Genomic DNA, 20,000 nt, shown 5'->3' on the forward strand with positions numbered 1-20,000 from the left:
GTAGACTGTTGAGGTAGCGATGGAAGTGGATTACTGAAGACACAGGTAGAGTTAGACACTCGTGGAAGTGACCCTCCTTTTCAAGCCTGCCGGTTCCAGCCTTGTTTGCATGTCATGTCTTTCTGTGGCTAAAGGGACTGTAGATGGAAGTCTGTGTCACCATGACGTGTCTTGTGGTAAATGTCATCTCCCACTGAGGGGACGGTGGTGTGCGCTGTCACAATGCATCTGTGCTCGGGAAGGGGTCAGACTGAGAGTCACGTGTTTCCTGGAGACAAGGAGCCAGAGGGTTATCGGTACCCCTTGTGTGCTATGACCACACACCCCCCGCACACCCCCCGCCTCCACCCCCTCCCCCGAAAACCCCTTGTGGTCACATGACTCCATATTGGAAGGCGCATTAACCAATGAGATATTGGTAGTAGTACCCACAATGCAATGCAATGTACAGTACTGTAATACTTACAATGCAAGGCCAGCTGTGACAGTGGGATTATATCACACCCATATGGTGTGGTCAGCCGGCTCTACACAAAGGGGAGAGGAACAGAGAGTGGGAGTCAGTCTAAGAGAGATCATTGGAGAAGAGAAGATATGGGGAAACGCAAAAGCAAATATTTATCATGACCTCCTGGCGTTTAGTCATAGAAGGATTATAAACAAAATAAAGGTCCATTGATGGTCAATTCATGAGATTAATGCTGAGTAGCGTTCGGCGTTCCTCTACAATACGAATCTCGACGGGATTGACATCCCCACGCCATCCGTCTTGCTTAAAAGCTCTCTGAAGCTGTAAACCTCCACCATGAATCAATACGGCCTTTGTCAATAGTCATTTCTGTCACGGTCACATTGCCATGCACGTATTCCATCTCAAGGCCCTTACTTAAGGTGTTCTGGTGCTCTGTCATCTCCATAATGAGAGTCACACACATTCCCCTGAAATGAACACTTTCTGCTGGAAAGAACCTGCACTTGCATACCTTATCAGCCTCATTTGCATATGCCGCCGTTCTTGTGCCAAATCGGTACGCGGTGAGTGTGCTAGCTAGGTTGATTAGCTAGATGTCCGCTGAGACTTAGAAGCTAGAAGCCACTCTGTAATGAACCATTGCTCAATCAGGAGGTGTAGGGGGGTGTTCTCTCCATTATTTCTGTCCGAGACTCCCATATGTTTGGGGAGGACAATCGAATGTCCCCCAAGCAACACTTTGGCGACTGCTGAGGCATTGCAAATTCGCCACGACTAACGCAGCAACGTGATTCTAGCATAGCTAGATCTCGGTTTGAAACTTTTGGTATTTTTTATTTTCATATTCAGCGTCTGCCCTTGTTGTAGAAAGGTCAGTGCGGTGTTGTAAGGGATTTAACTTACTTGCATCATCAGGTTATGTCATCGAAACATGGGAAAGCCTGGAAACACTTGGTGGTACATGGTGGTACGTTTGCGAGGACGTTTCAAAAGGCAGGCGTATGTGGTCCTATATCTTTTGTTGTTCTCATAGATACATCAAACTCCTGATGTATCTGCTCTGTCCTTGTCCTTTGAACTGTACACACCAGTGAGACGTTTATGCGTAAGTGCTTACTTACTTTCTACTCCTCTCCTCCATAAGTCCAAGCACAGTCCAGGAACGACAGTTTAGTGTAGTTGGCCCCTATTCCCCCAGGCTCCCAGGGGAAAGACAAGGTTTTATGGTAAGAGGAAGTCAACTTTAATGGGGGAGAACATTTTAAAGTTCCTCAGGGGGGAAATTAAAGTTTCCTAAGAGAAGCTCCAGGTGGAAGCCACTCAGGGAAAGTAACAACCCGTTTCCCCCAGTGAATGTGCAGGTGTGACCAGGCCTGCTGAAGAGAGCAGGCGTGGTTAGATCTGTGGTGTGACCTGACATGAAGGCATGCATTCTGATGAGTGTCGCTGTGTGACGTCTGTGGATGTCCGCCCACCTTCCCCCCTCCACCCCTTCTCTCTCTCTTTTGTTTGACCGACCGTAGTCTATCCCTCTCTACCCCCCCTCCCCCCTCCCCCGCCTCTGTGTTCAGCGGATGTCCCACCACCAACCCTCACCTTCTTCTTCTTCACCCAGTGTTCCAGGGGTTTAGAAAAGGAGGCACAAGGGCCCTCAGTGTCCCCTTTACAACCACCAAGCCCCCACCCACTCGCCAGAGAAGCAATGTAACGCCCCCTAACACACCCTCACACCACCTCTGCTATCCCAACTCCTCCACCTTCCCTCACAACCAGTGGACCCAGCATCCAGTGGTCTCAGCACTGGTCCTCAGCACCGGGGGCGGGGCGGGGCGGGCACACGCTCGCCCTCCCCCCCACACCTCCAAACCCACCACCACCTCGTCCTCCTCCTCCTCCTCCCCCCCCCAGCCCCCCTCTAACGCATGCCTGTTGTGATGTGTGTTTCACCAAAAAGAGGGCAGAAGAAGAGACCGGAGAGAGGAGGACAGTCTTATAACATTTGATGCTGTCTCTGGCTGTTTTCTAAACTAGGTGTCAATTCACAACAGGCTTCAGACGTACCGGCTCAGCAGCAGCAGCAGCAGCAGCAGCACCTTGCCGCCGCCTCGGAGCAGCCCAGAGAGCGTGGCCCTTCTTAACCACCGGGGGGAGCTCTTCCAGCAGCAGCAGCAGCAGCAGCAGCGGCAGCGGCAGCACCCGCAGCTGCAGTCGGCCACCTGCACCCCCGCCCACCACCTCCACCACCAGCCCGTCGTCGTCGTCAGCGCGGCCGACCCGCGGCCGACCTCCGAGACCGAGACGCTCATCCAGTGCCAGCAGCAGATCGTCAAGGTCATCGTCCTGGACAACAGCGGCGGCGGCCACGGCCACATGGAGGCGGCCTTCCTCAGCCACACCCCCACCCACCACCATCAGCACCACACCCCCCACCACCTCCACCACACCCCCCACCACCACCACCATCAGGTCATCCAGTCGGCCACGTCCACTCCCGTGCGGTCGCCAGCAGACGGGGGCGGCGGCGGCGGCGGCTCCCAGAGCAACGCAAGCGACGGCCACCAGCCCCCCCTGCCCCCTCCGCCACCCCCCTACAACCACCCCCACCAGTACATCCCCCCCCCGGACCCCCGCCTCAGCCTCCAGCGGACCCCCAGTGGCTCTCGAAGCCTGGTGTAAATAAAGACTTCTGACCCCCCCCTCCCCCCTCCCTCACCCACCTACCCCCCCCCCCCGACCTGGTCACTAACAGTACATATGTACATATTTACATACAGAGACAGAGCTATACAAAAGAATATCACATCTAAAAGTATATGCATATATTTAAGGATATCATGAGAATAAAAAAAGAAAAAGAATATTATGAATCGACTTAAAGATTTAAAAGATATGTTGAGTAACGAAGAATAAAGCAAAAAAATAAATAATAAAGTTTTACTTGATTCCATGTGTATTTTGAAATATTATGTAGTTTTAACAAATTTCTATAACAGTTTTGTCAGTTTTAACTCTTTGAAACCTAGATAAATATCACAGATTTATTTGTTCCGGGAAGGATCCTTAATGAGTAGTTATGGATGGTGGAAGTAGTACACAATCCAGCACCACCAACAATAACAACAACAACAACAACAACAACAAAAAGCAAAAACAACATGCATCAAATTCCACAGACTATCAGACTCTCTTAGAGATGGTCTCACACCATCCAAGGACGCTTTTACAATCCTAACCTCATACCTATTGTGTGTGTGTGTGTGTGTGTGTGTGTGTGTGTGTGTGTGTGTGTGTGTGTCTGTGCGTGTGCGCGTGCGTGCGTTTGATTGACAATGACCGACAATGTGTGCGCCAAATTAAGGAAGCCTCCACGAAAAAAAAAAAAAACTGACTTTGCACTCTTCAAATGCTAGGGCTAGAAGAAGAAGAAGAACTCCTGTTTCAGAGAGCTGTCATTCCTCTGCTTCGCTCAAGGCGCACAAGAAAAAAAAAAGAAGAAGAAGAATACAGCTAGAGATAATTCAGCTAAACCTCCTGTCTCCTCGTTTGCAATGTGGTTGATTTATACATCGTGATGGGGATTATTCTTTATGTCTCTCTGCTCACTGAGTATCCTGTGTTCTGATAATGCGGGGTACACACATAAGGATTTTCGGATGTCTGAAAACGACAGAAAACGACAGAAAACGCCCGATTATCAGATGGATCTTAACATTTTCCTATAACAAAATCCTGTGGTGTGAGGTGTGTTAAGAGTCAATCAATTGTCAATTGTCAATTGACTCTCCCGACAACCTGGGGGCCATTCCACTAAAGGTGGCTTAGTATATCGGCGATTGAAAGAAATCAGGCGATCAGGCAACTCGGGATTGGAATTCAAGCCTCAGGTTATTCCTCGAACGAGGATCAGCCTTGTGTCATCAGTGTTCACAGAAGACAGGCTTACAAATCTTCGATATGGGCGCGTGCACGCAGACATAAAGAGCCCCGAAGAGTCGATCTGTCGAAATGAAGATACTCCACTCTGCAGGGGTACTACATTTGCGCAGCATTCCCGAATTATTGATCTTTATGAAGACGGAAAAATAAGATGCAATACTATAAATAGTGTAATGTGAAATGTAAAATAGTGCAATACTGCCGCAATTAACAAGGCGGGGGAAATGGTTTGGCAAGAAATTGCTGACCGATTAAATGCGTAGGTCATACTAGCCCCAGTTATTGTTATATGTTCATATTTTAATAAATGAATATTACTACTGTGGTGATATCAGCAGCAGGCTACAAACCGTCATATCGCCACAATGGCCTAGTGGTATCGACCGCTGCCACAGGATTTATTCATCATTTTTAGACGTGGTTCGAATCCCTCTTCGGACACACTTTTTACTGCATTTCGTTGTCTGAATCTAATCTAAAATCTCATCTAAAAAAGTATGTAGGCTATAAAATTATGGTGCAGGCTAATTTACAAGAACTGACACGATTACAATGGTGTTTGAAGCCTTTGCATGAAATCTTCGGTTAAATGTAAAAAAATAAAAAGAAATCACTTAGTCAAGTCTCGAACTCGCAACCTTTGGAACTCCAGCTGGCTGCCTTAACCACTGCGCCAACCAGACCGCTGTGATAACAGCAATGCACGTTGATAGACATACCTATTCATTTTAGTTTATTTTTTACACTTTTTAATTTATGTATCCATCGATCTATCTATCTATCACACTTTCAAATTATCAAATTATCTATCTATCACACAGTCAAACTATCTATCTATCTATCTCGTGTGAAGTGGGAACTAATATTTCCTAAAAGACACATGAGGAACTGTCGTTAGGGGTTTAGTTTCCGCCTGTGAGCCTTTTTTGACGCACGTATTACTATAGCCAGTGTTTTAGCCTGGCTAATTATATCTGACTCAGAAGGAGCTCAACCAAGCAGCGAATTATTTGAGCCACATTGATGGAACCAAACGCAAGCTAACATTATCGAGGCTTAGAACTTTATCGAGGCTTAGAACTTTATCGAGCTTCGTGGAATAGCCCCCAGCTCGGAAAATGGGCTTGGGGAACGACAGATTCCGGACTCTCTAGACTCTAGAGTCTCGTTCCCCAAGCCAGAAATCTCGCGTGAACCCATCCTTTTAATATTGCCTTTAAATTACAAAATAATTAAATAAAAATTATGTAATGATTAAAGCACTTTGAGCTGCAACGTTTGCAGGAAAAGCGCTATACAAATAAAGTTATTATTATTATTATTATCTAACGTAGTACCCTGACTGACCTGTACGAGACAACCATGTGCGACAGGGCAAATAATGTGCCGAATAACGAAAAGAAGAAGTCAGCTCGCTACGTTATAGTTGGACTCGCGAGCAGGGTTGCCAGATGGAAATGACATTTTCCACCCTAACCACTGTCTAAAACCGCTAATTCCACCAAACAATCTGGCAACCCTATGATTTCTGCTCGTAATTATTGAACACATTTCACATTTACAACTGCCAGCCACGCCCATTTTCCGAGCAGGTTGTCGGGAGAGACAATTGACAATTGACAATTGATTGACTCTTAACACACCTCACACCCCAGGATTCTGTTATAGGAAAATGTTAAGAGCCATCTGATAACCGGGCGTTTTCTGTTGTTTTCAGCCATCCGAAAATCGCTGAAATCGCAGAAAATCCTTATGTGTGTACCCCGCTTAAGGCGTATTTATCACCCTGTCACTGTGGTGTTGTTTTCTCTCTCTTTCTACCATCAGCATACACACACCCTCCCTCTGTCTCACACTCTACTGAGATCACCCCTAATGTACCTACAGTTAGCAGCAGAGGATGATGGGATACGAAGGCGGCCGACCAATCAAACGGCTTACTGCCAAACCAAAAGCCAATGACAGCCCTTGTTTTGTTTTGCAGTGGCCCAATTGTGATATTCAGCTCAGGAATTCTCAGCGCTTGCACCTGATATTGGGAGTATGGAATGATTGATTGATCATGTGATGTACTGTAAATATTCTGAAATGGTTGCGATTGCACATTTTGGTACAAGTGCGTACAGTGTGTGCTTTTGGAAAAACAACATAGCCGAAAGGACTGGCATGAACCTCTGTTTCCCCAGTCTACAAATCTCTTTCGATTTGAAACACAAACTTTATAACGTTCCCCCTTATTGGATCCAAATCATTCGCAACTCGGTACTTACAGCATAATGTCGCGTTTGATGAACGCAAATCATCATCTCTGCCTCTGTGTATATCAGATGCCCTTTTGATTTTACTTTTTGAAAGAGAAATATCATTATCCGAACGTCACACGCACACAACAGCGCTCACAGGTGAATGCATGTCATTATGTGTTCGCCAATCTTCTCGCATCAGTGGGGAGAAAAGAAAATAATGATGTTAATCTCGAGCTATTTACCCAGCCCGGTTTGTAAATATCACATTGAGGAGGTTGGTGGGAGGACAGCTGAGATAGCATTAGCCTCTTAAATGCTACGGCCTACCATCTGTCGTTTATCTCAAATAGGTCATCGACTGCCCGAGTCTGAATGCGGCGTCCATGTTTTAAACATGAGCCCCATCAGGCTGTGTGAAATAGGCTCTCAGCTTGCCCTTCTCCTCTCCTATCTAGACGATCCGTCGGTCCGTAATTACGGCCCTGCTGTTCGGAGGGTCTCTATCTCATCTGTTGGTTTTTCCTCTTCATATATTTTCACGTAAAGTGAGGTGGAGCGAGGCGCTGGAGAAAACTATCTATTGTACCAAGCTCCCCTGGGACTGATCGGTTGGCTGTGTGTGTGTGTGTGTGTGTGTGTGTGTGTGTGTGTGTGTGGGGGGGGGGGGTGTCGGGAGGGGGGGAGTTTGTGCCTGTGAGCATGTTTGTGTGTGTGTGTGTGTGTGTGTGTGTGTGTGTGTGTGTGTGTGTGTGTGTGTGTGTGTGTGTGTCTGTGCATCAGTTTGTGCACAAGTATGTGTGTCGGCGCAAAAAAAAAAACATTCTCCTGAGTCAGATTTGATTTACCTCCCTTGTGAGTGTGTGTGTGTGTGTGTGTGTGTGTGTGTGTGTGTGTGTGTGTGTGTGTGTGTCTCAATTGTTCCATGCTCACCACAGTGTCGTGCTCACCCAGTAAACACAATATCAGATCTCACACTCTCCTGTCAAAAGGAAATGGATCCCCTCAATCTCAATCTGTTTGGAAGATTGTTTTTTTATCCCCCTACTTTATATTATACGTATATCAGTAAAAACAATATATCTGAAAGGGTGTGTAAAACAGGGTTGCAAAAAGGCACTGTATCTGCATCATTGGACTATGTCAGTGTTTTCAGAAAACTGTCTTCGAAAACAGAGCTGTGTCCTCTGTTCATTTGACACGACAACAACAGTATGAAAGTAATGCTTTCTTTCTTCCTTGGTCATCAATTCAACATTTTGGAGAGAATGCTATTCTTTTAACCAGGCATGTTCATTGGTTTATGTGTTTGAGGCCTACTGAACTGTGACTCCCCTGGGAAGTCGAGTCTGTTTTGTGCATGACTGAATCGAGTGCCATGCACATGATTGGGACAACGATGACATTTCTGCTGTCCTTGCTGTCCCACAATGCACCTGTGAATGTGAGCATCATTGTCTTTGTGGTAAAAAAAATAATAATATTACGGTATAGGATTGTGGAACTCGCGATTGAATGCTACGGTAAAATGTTGACTGAAGAAGCTATCACAGGATTGCATTTATACGACGTCACCACAACGTCATGAGTTAGTAGGATAAACCTTTTCTTTCGACTGCAGACGAAAGGGCTCTGTGATGCGAATGCACTGCTTTTACGACACGTGTGGAACTGTTGTTGTTCTGTTGTCCAAAAAAGGAGGAGGACATTTAAGAAGAAGAAGATGGACTTGTGGAAAACTGGGCGGCACAGGTTTATTAACCCATCACCTTCCTTCGGTTTGGCTTTGAATCCCTCTTTACCTGTCTTTGCAGTATATCAACATGCTATTAAAGATTATTTCAGTCTATTCACCTACACCAGGCTGCCTCTGTTTCATTGCACCATATGGAAAGGAGGTGGACATGTGCAGTATGTCACACCAGGGATTTAACCTGGGTTTCCCTGCTCACCAAACCCAAGCAGCAACTGTTAGACCAAGAGGACATTCTGTGGTCTCTGAGTCTCTGAGCAACGTTACTCATCAAGCCAGCGTGGTTCCAAACCACCCCCACTACATACACACACAATTATAACGAAAAGAAAAACACTTATTGTGAGTGTGTATTGCTTTTGTATGCTGAGCTGTGCTTTATCTGTAAAAAGCAGGACAAAGTTATAAAGTTAGGTAGCATAGAAGCAGAAAGGCATCATTTGCTTTATGGTTGTTTTTTATTGAACTGAAAAAAAGCTATACAGTACAAGATCAAATCCCTAATTTCTCCTGTCATCTGTCATTTCTCCAGTCATCTATCCTGTCATTTCTCCTGTCATCTCTCCTCTCTCCTGTCATCTCTCATCTCTCCTGTCATCTCTCATCTATCCTGCCACTTCTCTTGTAATTTATCCTGTCATCCCTCATTTCTCCTGTCATTTCTCCTGTCATCTCCTGTCATCTCTCATTTATCCTGTCATCTCTCATTTCTCCTGTCATCTGTCATTTCTCCTGTCATCTCTCCTGTCATTTCTCCTGTCATCTCTCATTGCAAACACGTAGCCGTGAGAAATCGCTTGCACCGATGTCATACACTATTACCAGCATTTTGTTGCATACAAAAACATTTGACCATTTAGACACACAAAACATATTTACAGTTCAGCACTATTAAAACAAACATACCTCAAATCAAAGGACTTGGTTTGTATCGTACAAACCGAAAATTAAAACTATTACATCAAACTAACACTAATTAATGAACCTACAGTAAATCTAGATCTCCAGTAAGTGAACTGTACAAGGCTTCATAGAAGAATAGACTTCAAACAATGCACCAGTTACAACTCCCATGACACATTCGAATAAAAGCACAGATGGAGGCAGAATTGATTTTGTATAGATCATCTTCAGAGCAAAGTAGGTTGGTTTCACATACACGTTCATATGGATCGTACAGTACAACAGTGGAGGGAAGAGCATTGTGTTGTCCCTGGGGTTGTCCATCTTATAGCCATTTTCTTTTACATTACAGTGCTGTATTCGGTTGTTAAGTCTGACGTCAAACGTGACGTTTATCAATTTCCGGGTTCCAAACCAGAAATTCCCGCACCAGAGTACCAGTGTACTACAGCGGTAGAATGACAGTTCAATCGTTTTTAAGACTGGGATCTATTCATACAACAAGGGACACAGCACTTTCCCGTTTTTCCCACATTTGTCAGCGTCTTTGAGCCTTGGAAAAGCGCTATACAAATATAATGAATTTTTATTATTACTGAGGCATTTCGAAGACAGCGCCTCAGCCGACTTTGGACCCGGAAACACGTCACGACTTAACAACCGAATATCAACCTTCAATTCTAGAAGTTAATGTACAGTATAAAACTCCTTCTCCCATAATGCCTCACTCTGTTTGACTCCTGTGCCGGCTGGGTGGGTGGTTGAAATACAGGAGCAGTTAAACGCTGCAGGGAAGAGTTGCCCATTTGCACAGATCTAGAATCAGTGTACCCAACCCACAACCTGACATAAACCATTAGAGAGAAAAACCACAAAACTGACCCTGATCAGCGTCTAGGGGCGGCAACATCCTCCTAAACCCAGCTAGACAGTTGCTTCAACCAGACTACCTATGTGTAGGTTCTGGAGTGTGACGTCATCTTGGTTTTGGGCTCTCGGTTCCTGCTGGGAGGTGGTCATCGTGTGCCATCGCTGTTCAGAACAGGAAGTCAGGTATTATTGATACAGTAGATCTCTATTGGCGATTCTCTTTGTGACATGGCCTGATGTTCGACATATGCTGTTTTTACATAGTGTAAAAACATCAGAGAGAGAGAGAGAAAAAGAGACAGCGAGAGAGAGAAAAAGGGGTAGATGGGGCGGGACAATAAGTATATGGAGTGAGAAAGAAAGGATTGAGAGAGATTGGGGTCTCCAATGTAGATTATTTGGAGTAATATCGTGATCTTAGAATGATAAGGTTCTATCTCCGTTTAGGGTAGTTCAGAGATATTGAGCGTCAAAGTTTTTACATTCCATTATGTTTTGTGAGATGGAACCTTTGTATTTTATGAATTACTAACTTAAAAATGTCAACATGTTAAAAAATAACACCACACAGGCATTAATAAACACCTAATGGATCAGATTATGTAAAAAACTCAATTTTGACAAAAATGGAGATAGAACCTTATAATTCTAACGTCACGATAGGCCAGTCGGCTTCTCACCTGTTTGACGCCCCCCTCGGAGACGCAGAACTTGTAGACGACGTAACTGGGCACCAGGAGCATGGAGGACAAGGACATGACCCAGCCAATCCCCTGCCCCCACGTTGGGTACACATACGTCCCCAAGGTCAGCGGCTTCATCTCGATGGCGCTGAAGGTGAACACCCCCTGCACACACACACACACACACACACACACACACACACACACACACACACAATGGCTCGAAAACACAGCACGTGACACCATGGAAGTTACACTTACTGTAGTGTACCACTGTTCTAGATATGGTAAGGTATCCTAAGATGTTTATAACTGTGACTATAGTGACTAAATAGTATAGTATGTGTTACTGATTCACATGGTAATTGATCAATGTATATAGATTGACGGGCATTAAATATAGACTTTCAGTCAGTTAGCGAATGATGGACTGAGTTGAGTGAATGATCGTCAGTCACTCTGGCAGATTATCCATAACACTCCATCGGTTCTGTCATTGATTCCTCCCCGTACTGATTCAATGTTTCAGAGATATGGAGCTGGAGTGTGATTTCCCTGGGGGTGTTCCCCCCCCCCCGAAACCCATTGGCCCCCCAGGTCAGAGACCACCCCGCCCCCTCAACACCTGTAGGTCTGAAAGGATTGGATAGGTGGAGAGGGCGAGAGGGCGAGGTGAAGCTACCATATTTCCACCAGCTGTCTAATCTTCTCGGATCTTCATAGGTGCATGTGGAGCGCGGGCTAGGGGTTGATGTCGTATGAGGCGATTTGAGACGGAGATGGTCTGTATGGAGACTAATGGTTTTTTGATTGATTGATTGAAAACTTTATTAGAAGATTTGCAGAAGTAGGTACATGAAAGTACATATTACATACAAGGTCAACTAACAGGATAAAAACCCAAGAAAGCCACTGGCTTATTTCAATTGGGGTCCTTGGAATAGAAGGCTTACCAGGCAGATTAGAGGAGTGAAGTACTTCCAGCATAGCTTCCACCATATGCAGGGTTGATAGCCGATCATTTCTACGATGTTCCCGTAGAACCTATCAGCTCCTTCAGGAGAAAAAGAAAAGGGGAGGGAAGAAGAGAGTAATACGATTATTAAATAGTAATAAGGATAGAATTATGCTCAATGATCATGTTCATCATTCAAAGTGCCTGAGCGTGTTTGAGCATGGCATAGGTTTAGAAGAGGGTTTAGAAGGTGATAGAAGAAGGTTTTTCCTTCTATCAATGGCCCCGGGCCTGAGCTGGATTACTCTTCCTGCTACGACTGGTGGATTGATGATTCACTTGCTTAGTAATCAAATGTATTGGTTGTAAGTCAATTTGGAATAAGGCGTCTGCTAAAATGCATTACCATAGAACCAGGATATGGAAACAGTCTCGAAGAAGACGAGGAAGAGGAGGCACATCCCACTGGCGGAGTAGTAGTCAAATAGCTTGAAGACGTACAGGCCGCCCTGGAGGATGACAGCATTGATACACATACGAATTTTCAAATACATTTTAAAGGATCTTGTAATAGGTGTATTTTTCTGTTCTGTTGTTAATTACTAAGCAGGGAGATAAATTCCCACAGAGAGGCAACATAGTAGTGTGTGGTGTGTGTTTGCCGTCTTAAAAACGGTCTTACTAATAACTGTATTATTTCTATATTGGACTAGACTGCAGTACTGATGTTGGTGCATCTCACTCACATGCGCACACACACACACACACACACACACACACACACAATCCACTGTAGTGTCACCTGTGTGATGTTGGACAAGCCGATGATGAAGGAGACGACACAGACACCGAGGATGAAGATCTTCTTCCTCTTCCTCAGCACCATGGGGAACTCGTCCATCAGCGCTGTGACGAAGCCTTCCACCGTACAGAACTGGAGCACAGCGGGACAAGAGGAAAAACACATTGAAATTGACCGATAATTGTACCGTATGTCTGATTCATGGTAGGCACATGACACATGACGTTAGAATTATAAGGTTCTATCTCAATTTTTGCAATTGTTTTTACATAATCTGATCCATTAGATGTTTATTAAAGCCTGTGTGGTGTTATTTTTTAAATGTTGACATTTTTTTGTTAGTAATTAATAAAATACAAAGGTTCCATCTCACAAAACATAATGGAATGTAAAAACGTTGATGCTCAATATCTCTGAACTACCCTAAACGGAGATAGAACCTTATAATTCTAAGCTCACGATATATTGCAGTTTTGTATTTGACAACAAACAGAAGGTTAGATTGATTTATGGTATAAAATGAAGTACACCCATTCAAATCCTCCATCATGTACACATTTAAAACAGGTGTGGTACACTTATGGAAGAAATTAACCGATGAAGGTCCATGCAGGATCGAAAGGCTGCCTGTTTGTTTTGTTACTGTAATACAGGTACATAGTCACGCACCCCACTTGCCTTTGGCCATGCCTCCCACTTAACGGCATGTGACAGCAGCTGGTGAAACCGGGAACAAGTCGGCAACCAATGCAATGCAAAAAATTTTAAATAAATTTAAACGTTGATGAAAATCAATGACACACTTGTTAGTCAAGCCAAAACATTGCAATGCAATGGATTTGGTGAGTAATCCCCACTACTCTACACTAACTAGGTAGTAGTGGGGATTACTCATCGAATCCATTGCATTGCAATATTTTGCAAGTGTGTCATTGATAACTTATCAATAACTTAGTTGAAATTGAGTTACATTTTTCAGAATAAAAGTCTGAACATATATACAGTTGCCGACTTGTTTCCGGTCTCACCAGCTGTTGTCGCATATGTTTTAATCACACATTATGGGGCGGCTGTGGCGCAGGAGGTAGAGCCGCCGTCTATGCGCATGAGCGGAAGGTGAACAGGTGCGTTTGGTCTGAGAAAAGTTTGCAAGCGAGTTTAGCAAAACAATCGGACATTATAACATCTACATTTTAGTGAGTTTTGGGTTTTGAGTACCCCGACAGCTTCGTGCTGATCGGGGGCTTCTAAGGACGGTTGACATGGCAACGAACACAGCGAACGGAATGGACGACGATGAAAACAACACGGATAAACGGTACGACGCAAGCTTGAGGGTGGAAGTGGGACTGGAGCAGGGAAGCAATATTACTATGATGGAAATGTTACGAGGTATAAAGGAGGTGTGTGGAAATGTGGAGGGCTGTCGGTCGAAAGGAGACCGAAAATATGAGATCACGCTGGCATCGAGGAGAGGGAAGGACAATCTCACGAACGGATTTATGATAAAAGACGTGAGAATAATGGGAAAGGACTTGGCGGTGGATGAGATGGTGGTCTCATTTTTGAATCTCCCGGTATATTTGAAGGACGACGTGATCAGGTACAGGCTGGAGTCGTGGGGGGTGAAGGCGGTGTCACCGATCAAGAGAAAGACGTGGCCGGGAACGGACATAGCAGACGGAACGCGATACATGAAGGTGAAGTTCACCGAAGAGGTGAGGTCTTTGCCATATTCGACTAAGTTTGAGACCCTGGTTGGAGTGGATCACTTTAGGGTGATTCACGATAAGCAAGTAAGGGTGTGTAGGCTGTGCATTAAGCCAGGACATGTTATACGAGAATGCCCGGAGTTCGTGTGCTTCAAATGCAATAAACAAGGACATTATGCACGTGAATGCATTGGAAGGAGATATGATGGAGGAGAGAGAGTGAGCAGTGATGAGGAGGAGGAGGAGGAGGAGGAGAAGAAGGAGAAGGAGAAGGAGGAGGAGGAGAAGGAGGAGGAGGAGAAAGAGGAGGAGGAGGAGGTGGAGGTGGAGGGGGAGGGGGACGAAGAAGAGGAGATGGAGGGAGAGGAGGAGGTGGTGGAGGAGGAAGAGGTGGAGACACAAGGAGAAGGTGGGGAAAGGAGCCATGAAGACGTGACGGAGGGAGGAGGACAAGCTGAGGTGGTGGAGGAGACCCAGATGGAGCCGGAAGTGGAGGGAGGAGCGGAGGGGCCTGGTCCGGTGGAAGTGGAGGGTAAAGAGAGAGAGGAGATTGGAGCCAGCCTCGACAACACAGTAAGGGATGGAGAAATGGATGAGGCAGGGCCTTCAACAGAGGGCGTGGGGAAAAGAAAAGGTTCCGATGAAGAACTATATGCGGATGTACAGAGGGTGAGGACAAGATCAGGGAGGGGCGCAAAAGGTGCACGAGGGAAGAAGACCAAGGTAGGAAAATGACATGGCGGTGTATGTGTATTTTTTTGTGTGTCTTGACTATGGTCAGGGTTGTTGCTGTCAACACAAATGGACTCAGAGATAGGAAGAAGATGGAGCTTTTGTTGGCAGCATACAGAGAGGAGATCATATGCCTCCAAGAGACGCATTGGACAGAGGACATAATGGAGGAGGTAAGAAGGAGGTGGAATGGACAAGTTTATGTGAGCAATGGAACAGTGTATGCTTGTGGGGTGGCTATTTTGGTAAAGAATGGGGTGGTGAACAATGTAAGGAATATAATGAATGACAATGAGGGAAGAGTGGTGGGAGTGGGGTTTGAATATCAAGGGATTGAGTATGCACTGTATTGTATATATGCACCAAATGTGGACAAATATAGAAACGTTTTTTTTTTATCTTTGAAAGAGAAATGTGTTGGGAATTGTATTATGGTTGGGGATTATAATGTGGTGGTGGATAGGTTAGATGTAACAAGGGGGGTGAAATTTAGGAATGATCCGTCACGCCCAGTATTATTAGAAATGATGCGCACAAGAGGAATGGTGGATATATGGAGGGAGGGGCACCCTGATGCACAGGTTTTTTCAAGGAGACAAATGGTGATGGGGGTTTTGAGACAATCAAGGATCGATTTGTGTTTAGTGAAGAGGGAGGTGAGGCACCTGGTTGGAAAGGTTGAGTATCGGTTTATGGCCTTTAGTGACCACGATGCTCAGTCTTTCCAGCTAGGTGCGGGGAACGTAGGGGGAAGAGGAGGGACATGGTGCTTTAATGCAAGTTTACTTAAAGATATACGTTTTGGGGTGATAGTAAGAGAGTGTGTGAGTGTTGCTATGGAAGACCAGATGTATGAGAGTGATGTGTGTGTGTGGTGGGAAGGGATGAAGGATACATTAAAATCTGTAATAATAGCATTTGCAAAACGGAGAGGGAAAGAGAGGGTGAGGGAGGAAAGGGATTTGCAGAAAAGGTTAGCAATAGAACAGGAGAGAGTTGATAATATTCCAGGGCATGATTTAACAGAGTATTTGAGGGTGAGGGAAGATTTGAGGGAGTTAGAGAAGAGAAAGTGTGAAGGTGCTTTAGTAAGGAGTAGGGCAAGGTATGTGGTTGAGGGAGAAAGGAGTACAGCATTCTTTTTAGGTTTAGAGAAGAGACAGAAAGAGAAAGGGGAAATTAAGGAATTAGAGAATGATAAAGGTGAAATAATAACAGACTTAGTGGGAATAATGGATACTGTGCAGTCATTTTATACAGACCTATATACATCTGGGGGTGTGAATGAGGAATGTATGAATAAAGTATTAGAAGCAGTGGAAGCTAGGGTGACAGAAGAAGAAGGGAAAATGTGTGATGCAGATCTAAGGGTGGAGGAGGTTAAGACAGCCATCATGGGGTTAAACCCAAATAAGAGTCCGGGTTCGGATGGGTTGACGGCTGAATTTTATAAAGCTTTTGTTGACATCCTGGCCCCTATATTGTGCAGAGTGTATACGTGTATGGGGAATAAAAGGGTGGTTCCGGAGTCTATGGGCTTGGGGGTGCTCACTTTATTGTATAAGGGTAAAGGGGACAGGAACAAATTACAGAATTATAGAGCATTATCATTACTTAATTGTGATTATAAAACCATAGCAAAAGTATTAGCTAATAGATTGAATAAAGTAATGAAAAACATGATTGCACCTACCCAGGCCTATGGAGTCCCAGGGAGGGATGTGGCAGAGAATATGTGCACATTAAGGGATGTAGTGAAGGACATGAGGGAGGAAGGGGGTTTATTGTTATCTTTGGATTTAAATAAGGCTTTTGACAGGGTGGAACATGTTTTTTTTATTGAAAACAATGGAACATTTTGGGATTGGGACTGTTATGAGGGATTGGATTGAATTATTATATAAGAATGCTAGAAGTAAAGTAAAGATAGATGGATTATTGACTGACTCCTTCCCTTTGGGTAGATCAATAAGACAAGGGTGTCCACTGTCAGCATTGCTATATAGCATATCTGTGGAGCCATTGGCAGCTTATATTAAGCAGGAGAAAGAAATTAAGGGAATAAATATGCCGGGGGGAGGAGTTAGCATAATCCATCAATATGCAGATGACACGACATGTACTGTCAGGGATGTAAATAGTGTGAACAAAATAATGGGGTGTGTAAACATATATGGAAAGGCTTCTGGTGCAAAAGTGAATGTTGACAAGTCTGAAATGTTGTGTATAGGGGGAGTGAATACAGACAATTGTGTTTTTGATTTGAAAATTGTAAAGGGGATGATAAAAGTGTTGGGGATATATCTTGGAGAGGATGACAGGGAGGCTGTTGATTACACATGGACAGGGGTTTTGAATAAAATAAGAACAACATTGAATTATTGGAAGCAAAGGAACATGAAACTGAAGGGAAAAGTTGTAATTGTTAATGCACTGTTAATGTCAAAATATGTTTATGTATTAGGTGTATTGAATGTACCAGAGTGGGTTCTAAAAGAAACCAGGATGTTAGTGTCAGATTTTTTGTGGAGAGGAAAGGGGGTTAAAATAGCGTATGATGTATTAGTAGCAGATTATGATAAAGGAGGGTTGAAACTGGTAGATTTGGAGGTAAAGATGAGGGCAATGAGAGTCAGAACAGTCAAAAGGTTTTTGTATGGGGAGGAAGGACATGGATGGAAAGGATACTTTAGGGAATGGGTACATAGATGTGGGGGGTGTGGGGATTATGGGTTGTTGATGTGCTTTAAAGCACGGATGTATGATAGGGTGCCGGAATTCTATAAAGAGGTGTTTAAAGCCTGGGGTAGTTTTTTGCCTGAGGTAGGATATGAGTGTGAGAAGAGAGGGGAGATACTAAATGTTCCAGTTTTATTGAACCCGGGAATAAGAAAAGAGGGGGAAATGTTAGAATCTAGAAGTTTCTGGAGGGCAGGACTGATTAGAGTAAGGGATTTTAGGTATGAGGTAGTGCCAGGGTTCCTATCAGAGCAGGCAATTATAGAAGTTGTTAGGGAAACAGATGAGGAGATGAGAAGGGGAGAAATAGTGAGCATGTATAATAAAATAAAGCAGAGTATACCAGGGGAGTGGGTGAGTAGGTTAGATAGGGAGTTAAGAGGGAAGGAGCAAACAGAGTTACCTAGGTTAAGACTAGGGAAAGGGGAAACAGTGCGGGACTTCTCAGCAGTTAAGGTGAAGGAGTGCTACTGGGCACTGTTGGAGAGCAGAGTGAAGGAGCCTGCGGCAGAGAAGGTGTGGAGGCAGGTGTTCCCAGGATTGGAGGTGAAGAACATATGGAGGAATTTATTTTTAAAATATAATAGTTTAGAATGTACACATTTTGATTTTATGCTCAGGCATAACAGGGTTTATACTAAGGTGGTGTTGCATCAGGTAGACAGAACAGTTTCGAGGGAGTGTGATGTGTGTGGGATACAGGATGAGAACTTAATGCATATGCTTTTTGAATGTAGAGAAATTAAGGGATTCGAAGAAAGGTTGAAAGGACTAGTGAAGAAGCACTGGGGGGTGGAGGTGGTGGGGATGCAGGAGTGGAGGAGGATGGTGGTTTTTGGGGTGGAGGGAAAGAGGAGGGGAGTGAATATATGGTGTTTAAATTATGTATTATCACAGGCTAGGTATGCAATTTATTTGAGGAGAAATTTAGCAAGATTTGAGGGAAAGTGGATAACGGTGTGGAAAGTCTTTGAGGGATTGGTCAGGAAGAATGTGGGACTGATGCACAAGACAGGGTTGTTTATTAGGGATTGTGGGTTTATAAGGGTGGGGGTGGATGGAGGGTTGGAGGATGGAGGGTTGGAGTTTGATTTAGATTTTTGAAGATGGGTTTTTTATTGTTGCATTCATTTGTTATTGATTTATGTTAAAGGATTATTTTGGTTATGAAGGACTGACTGAATAATAGATGGATGTATCTCATACCAAAATGGTATGGGTGTGTTTTGTTTTTATTTATTGGTTTTTTAATTTATTTTATTTGAATTAGAATACAATGAAGGCTATAAAATGAACATGTATGAATATGTATAGCTATGATTGTATTTAAAAGAATATTTTTATAATAAAAGATTATTTTTTTTAAAAGAGCTGCCGTCTAATGATCTCAAGGTTGGCAGATTGGCGGTTCGAGCCCCGGCTGGCCACATGTCGAAGTGTCCTTGGGCAAGACACCGAACCCCACATTTTTCCCAGTGAGCGGGCCGGCGCCTTGCACGGTAGCTTGCCGCCATTGGTGTGTGAATGTGTGTGTGAACGGGTGAATGAGAGGCAGTTGTAAAGCGCTTTGGATAAAGGCGCTATATAAGTGCAGTCCATACTAGATTGATTTACGGGCCAGGGTGTGTTTCATACCTGGCTGTCCAGTCCCAGCATCAGGAGCATGGAGAAGAAGAGGATGGCCCAGAGGGAGGACATGGGCAGCTGGGTGACGGCCTGCGGGTAGGCCAGGAACGCCAAGCCTGGGCCTAGAGTTCAACATCCCCCCACAGACAATGAGTGCTAAACACGTTCGATCCATTACTTTACAGTCTGGTGTCAGATGGTATACCTGGTAATTGTATGGTAATAATTTGTGAGCTTAGAATTATAAGGTTCTATCTCCGTTTAGGGTAGTTCAGAGATATTGAGCGTCAAAGTTTTTACATTCCATTATGTTTTGTGAGATGGAACCTTTGTATTTTATTAATTACTAACTAAAACATTTCAACATTTAAAAAATAACACCACACAGGCATTCATAAACACATAATGAATCAGATTATGTAAAAAACTCAATTTTGACAAAAATTGAGATAGAACCTGATAATTCTAACGTCACGTATTGGCTCTTACTTTTTCTGTTTTTGTTAGGTACCTGTACAGCCGGACAGTGAGAGGTGAGAGGTGAGAGCTAGCAGAAGCGTACCTGAGGCAGCTA

General features: G+C 44.3%; 2 protein-coding genes across 2 annotated transcripts in view; one reads left to right on the forward strand and one right to left on the reverse strand.

The window, feature by feature from the left end:
• Window positions 1-3,148, forward strand: part of LOC308164120 (IQ motif and SEC7 domain-containing protein 3-like) — a gene marked incomplete at its 3' end in the record, with an annotated part of 65,389 nt that extends 62,241 nt beyond the window's left edge. Inside the window, 1 exon segment of the mRNA XM_080538271.1 lies at window positions 2,504-3,148. Within this exon segment, the coding sequence (XP_080394397.1) occupies window positions 2,504-3,148 (645 nt within the window).
• Window positions 3,149-10,231: 7,083 nt separating this feature from the next.
• LOC308164121 (sodium- and chloride-dependent GABA transporter 1-like) overlaps window positions 10,232-20,000 on the reverse strand; it is a gene marked incomplete at both ends in the record, with an annotated part of 18,253 nt that continues 8,484 nt past the window's right edge. The window contains 7 exons of the mRNA XM_080538272.1: window positions 10,232-10,339; window positions 10,858-11,025; window positions 11,814-11,914; window positions 12,222-12,324; window positions 12,618-12,749; window positions 19,436-19,548; window positions 19,989-20,000. The exon at window positions 19,989-20,000 is cut by the window's right edge and continues 113 nt beyond it. Coding sequence (XP_080394398.1) covers window positions 10,232-10,339; window positions 10,858-11,025; window positions 11,814-11,914; window positions 12,222-12,324; window positions 12,618-12,749; window positions 19,436-19,548; window positions 19,989-20,000 — 737 coding nt within the window. The remainder of the gene's footprint in view (window positions 10,340-10,857; window positions 11,026-11,813; window positions 11,915-12,221; window positions 12,325-12,617; window positions 12,750-19,435; window positions 19,549-19,988) is intronic.

The sequence above is a fragment of the Nansenia antarctica genome (assembly GCF_963989245.1).
Source record: "Nansenia antarctica genome assembly, chromosome: 8".
Lineage (NCBI taxonomy): Eukaryota > Metazoa > Chordata > Actinopteri > Argentiniformes > Microstomatidae > Nansenia > Nansenia antarctica.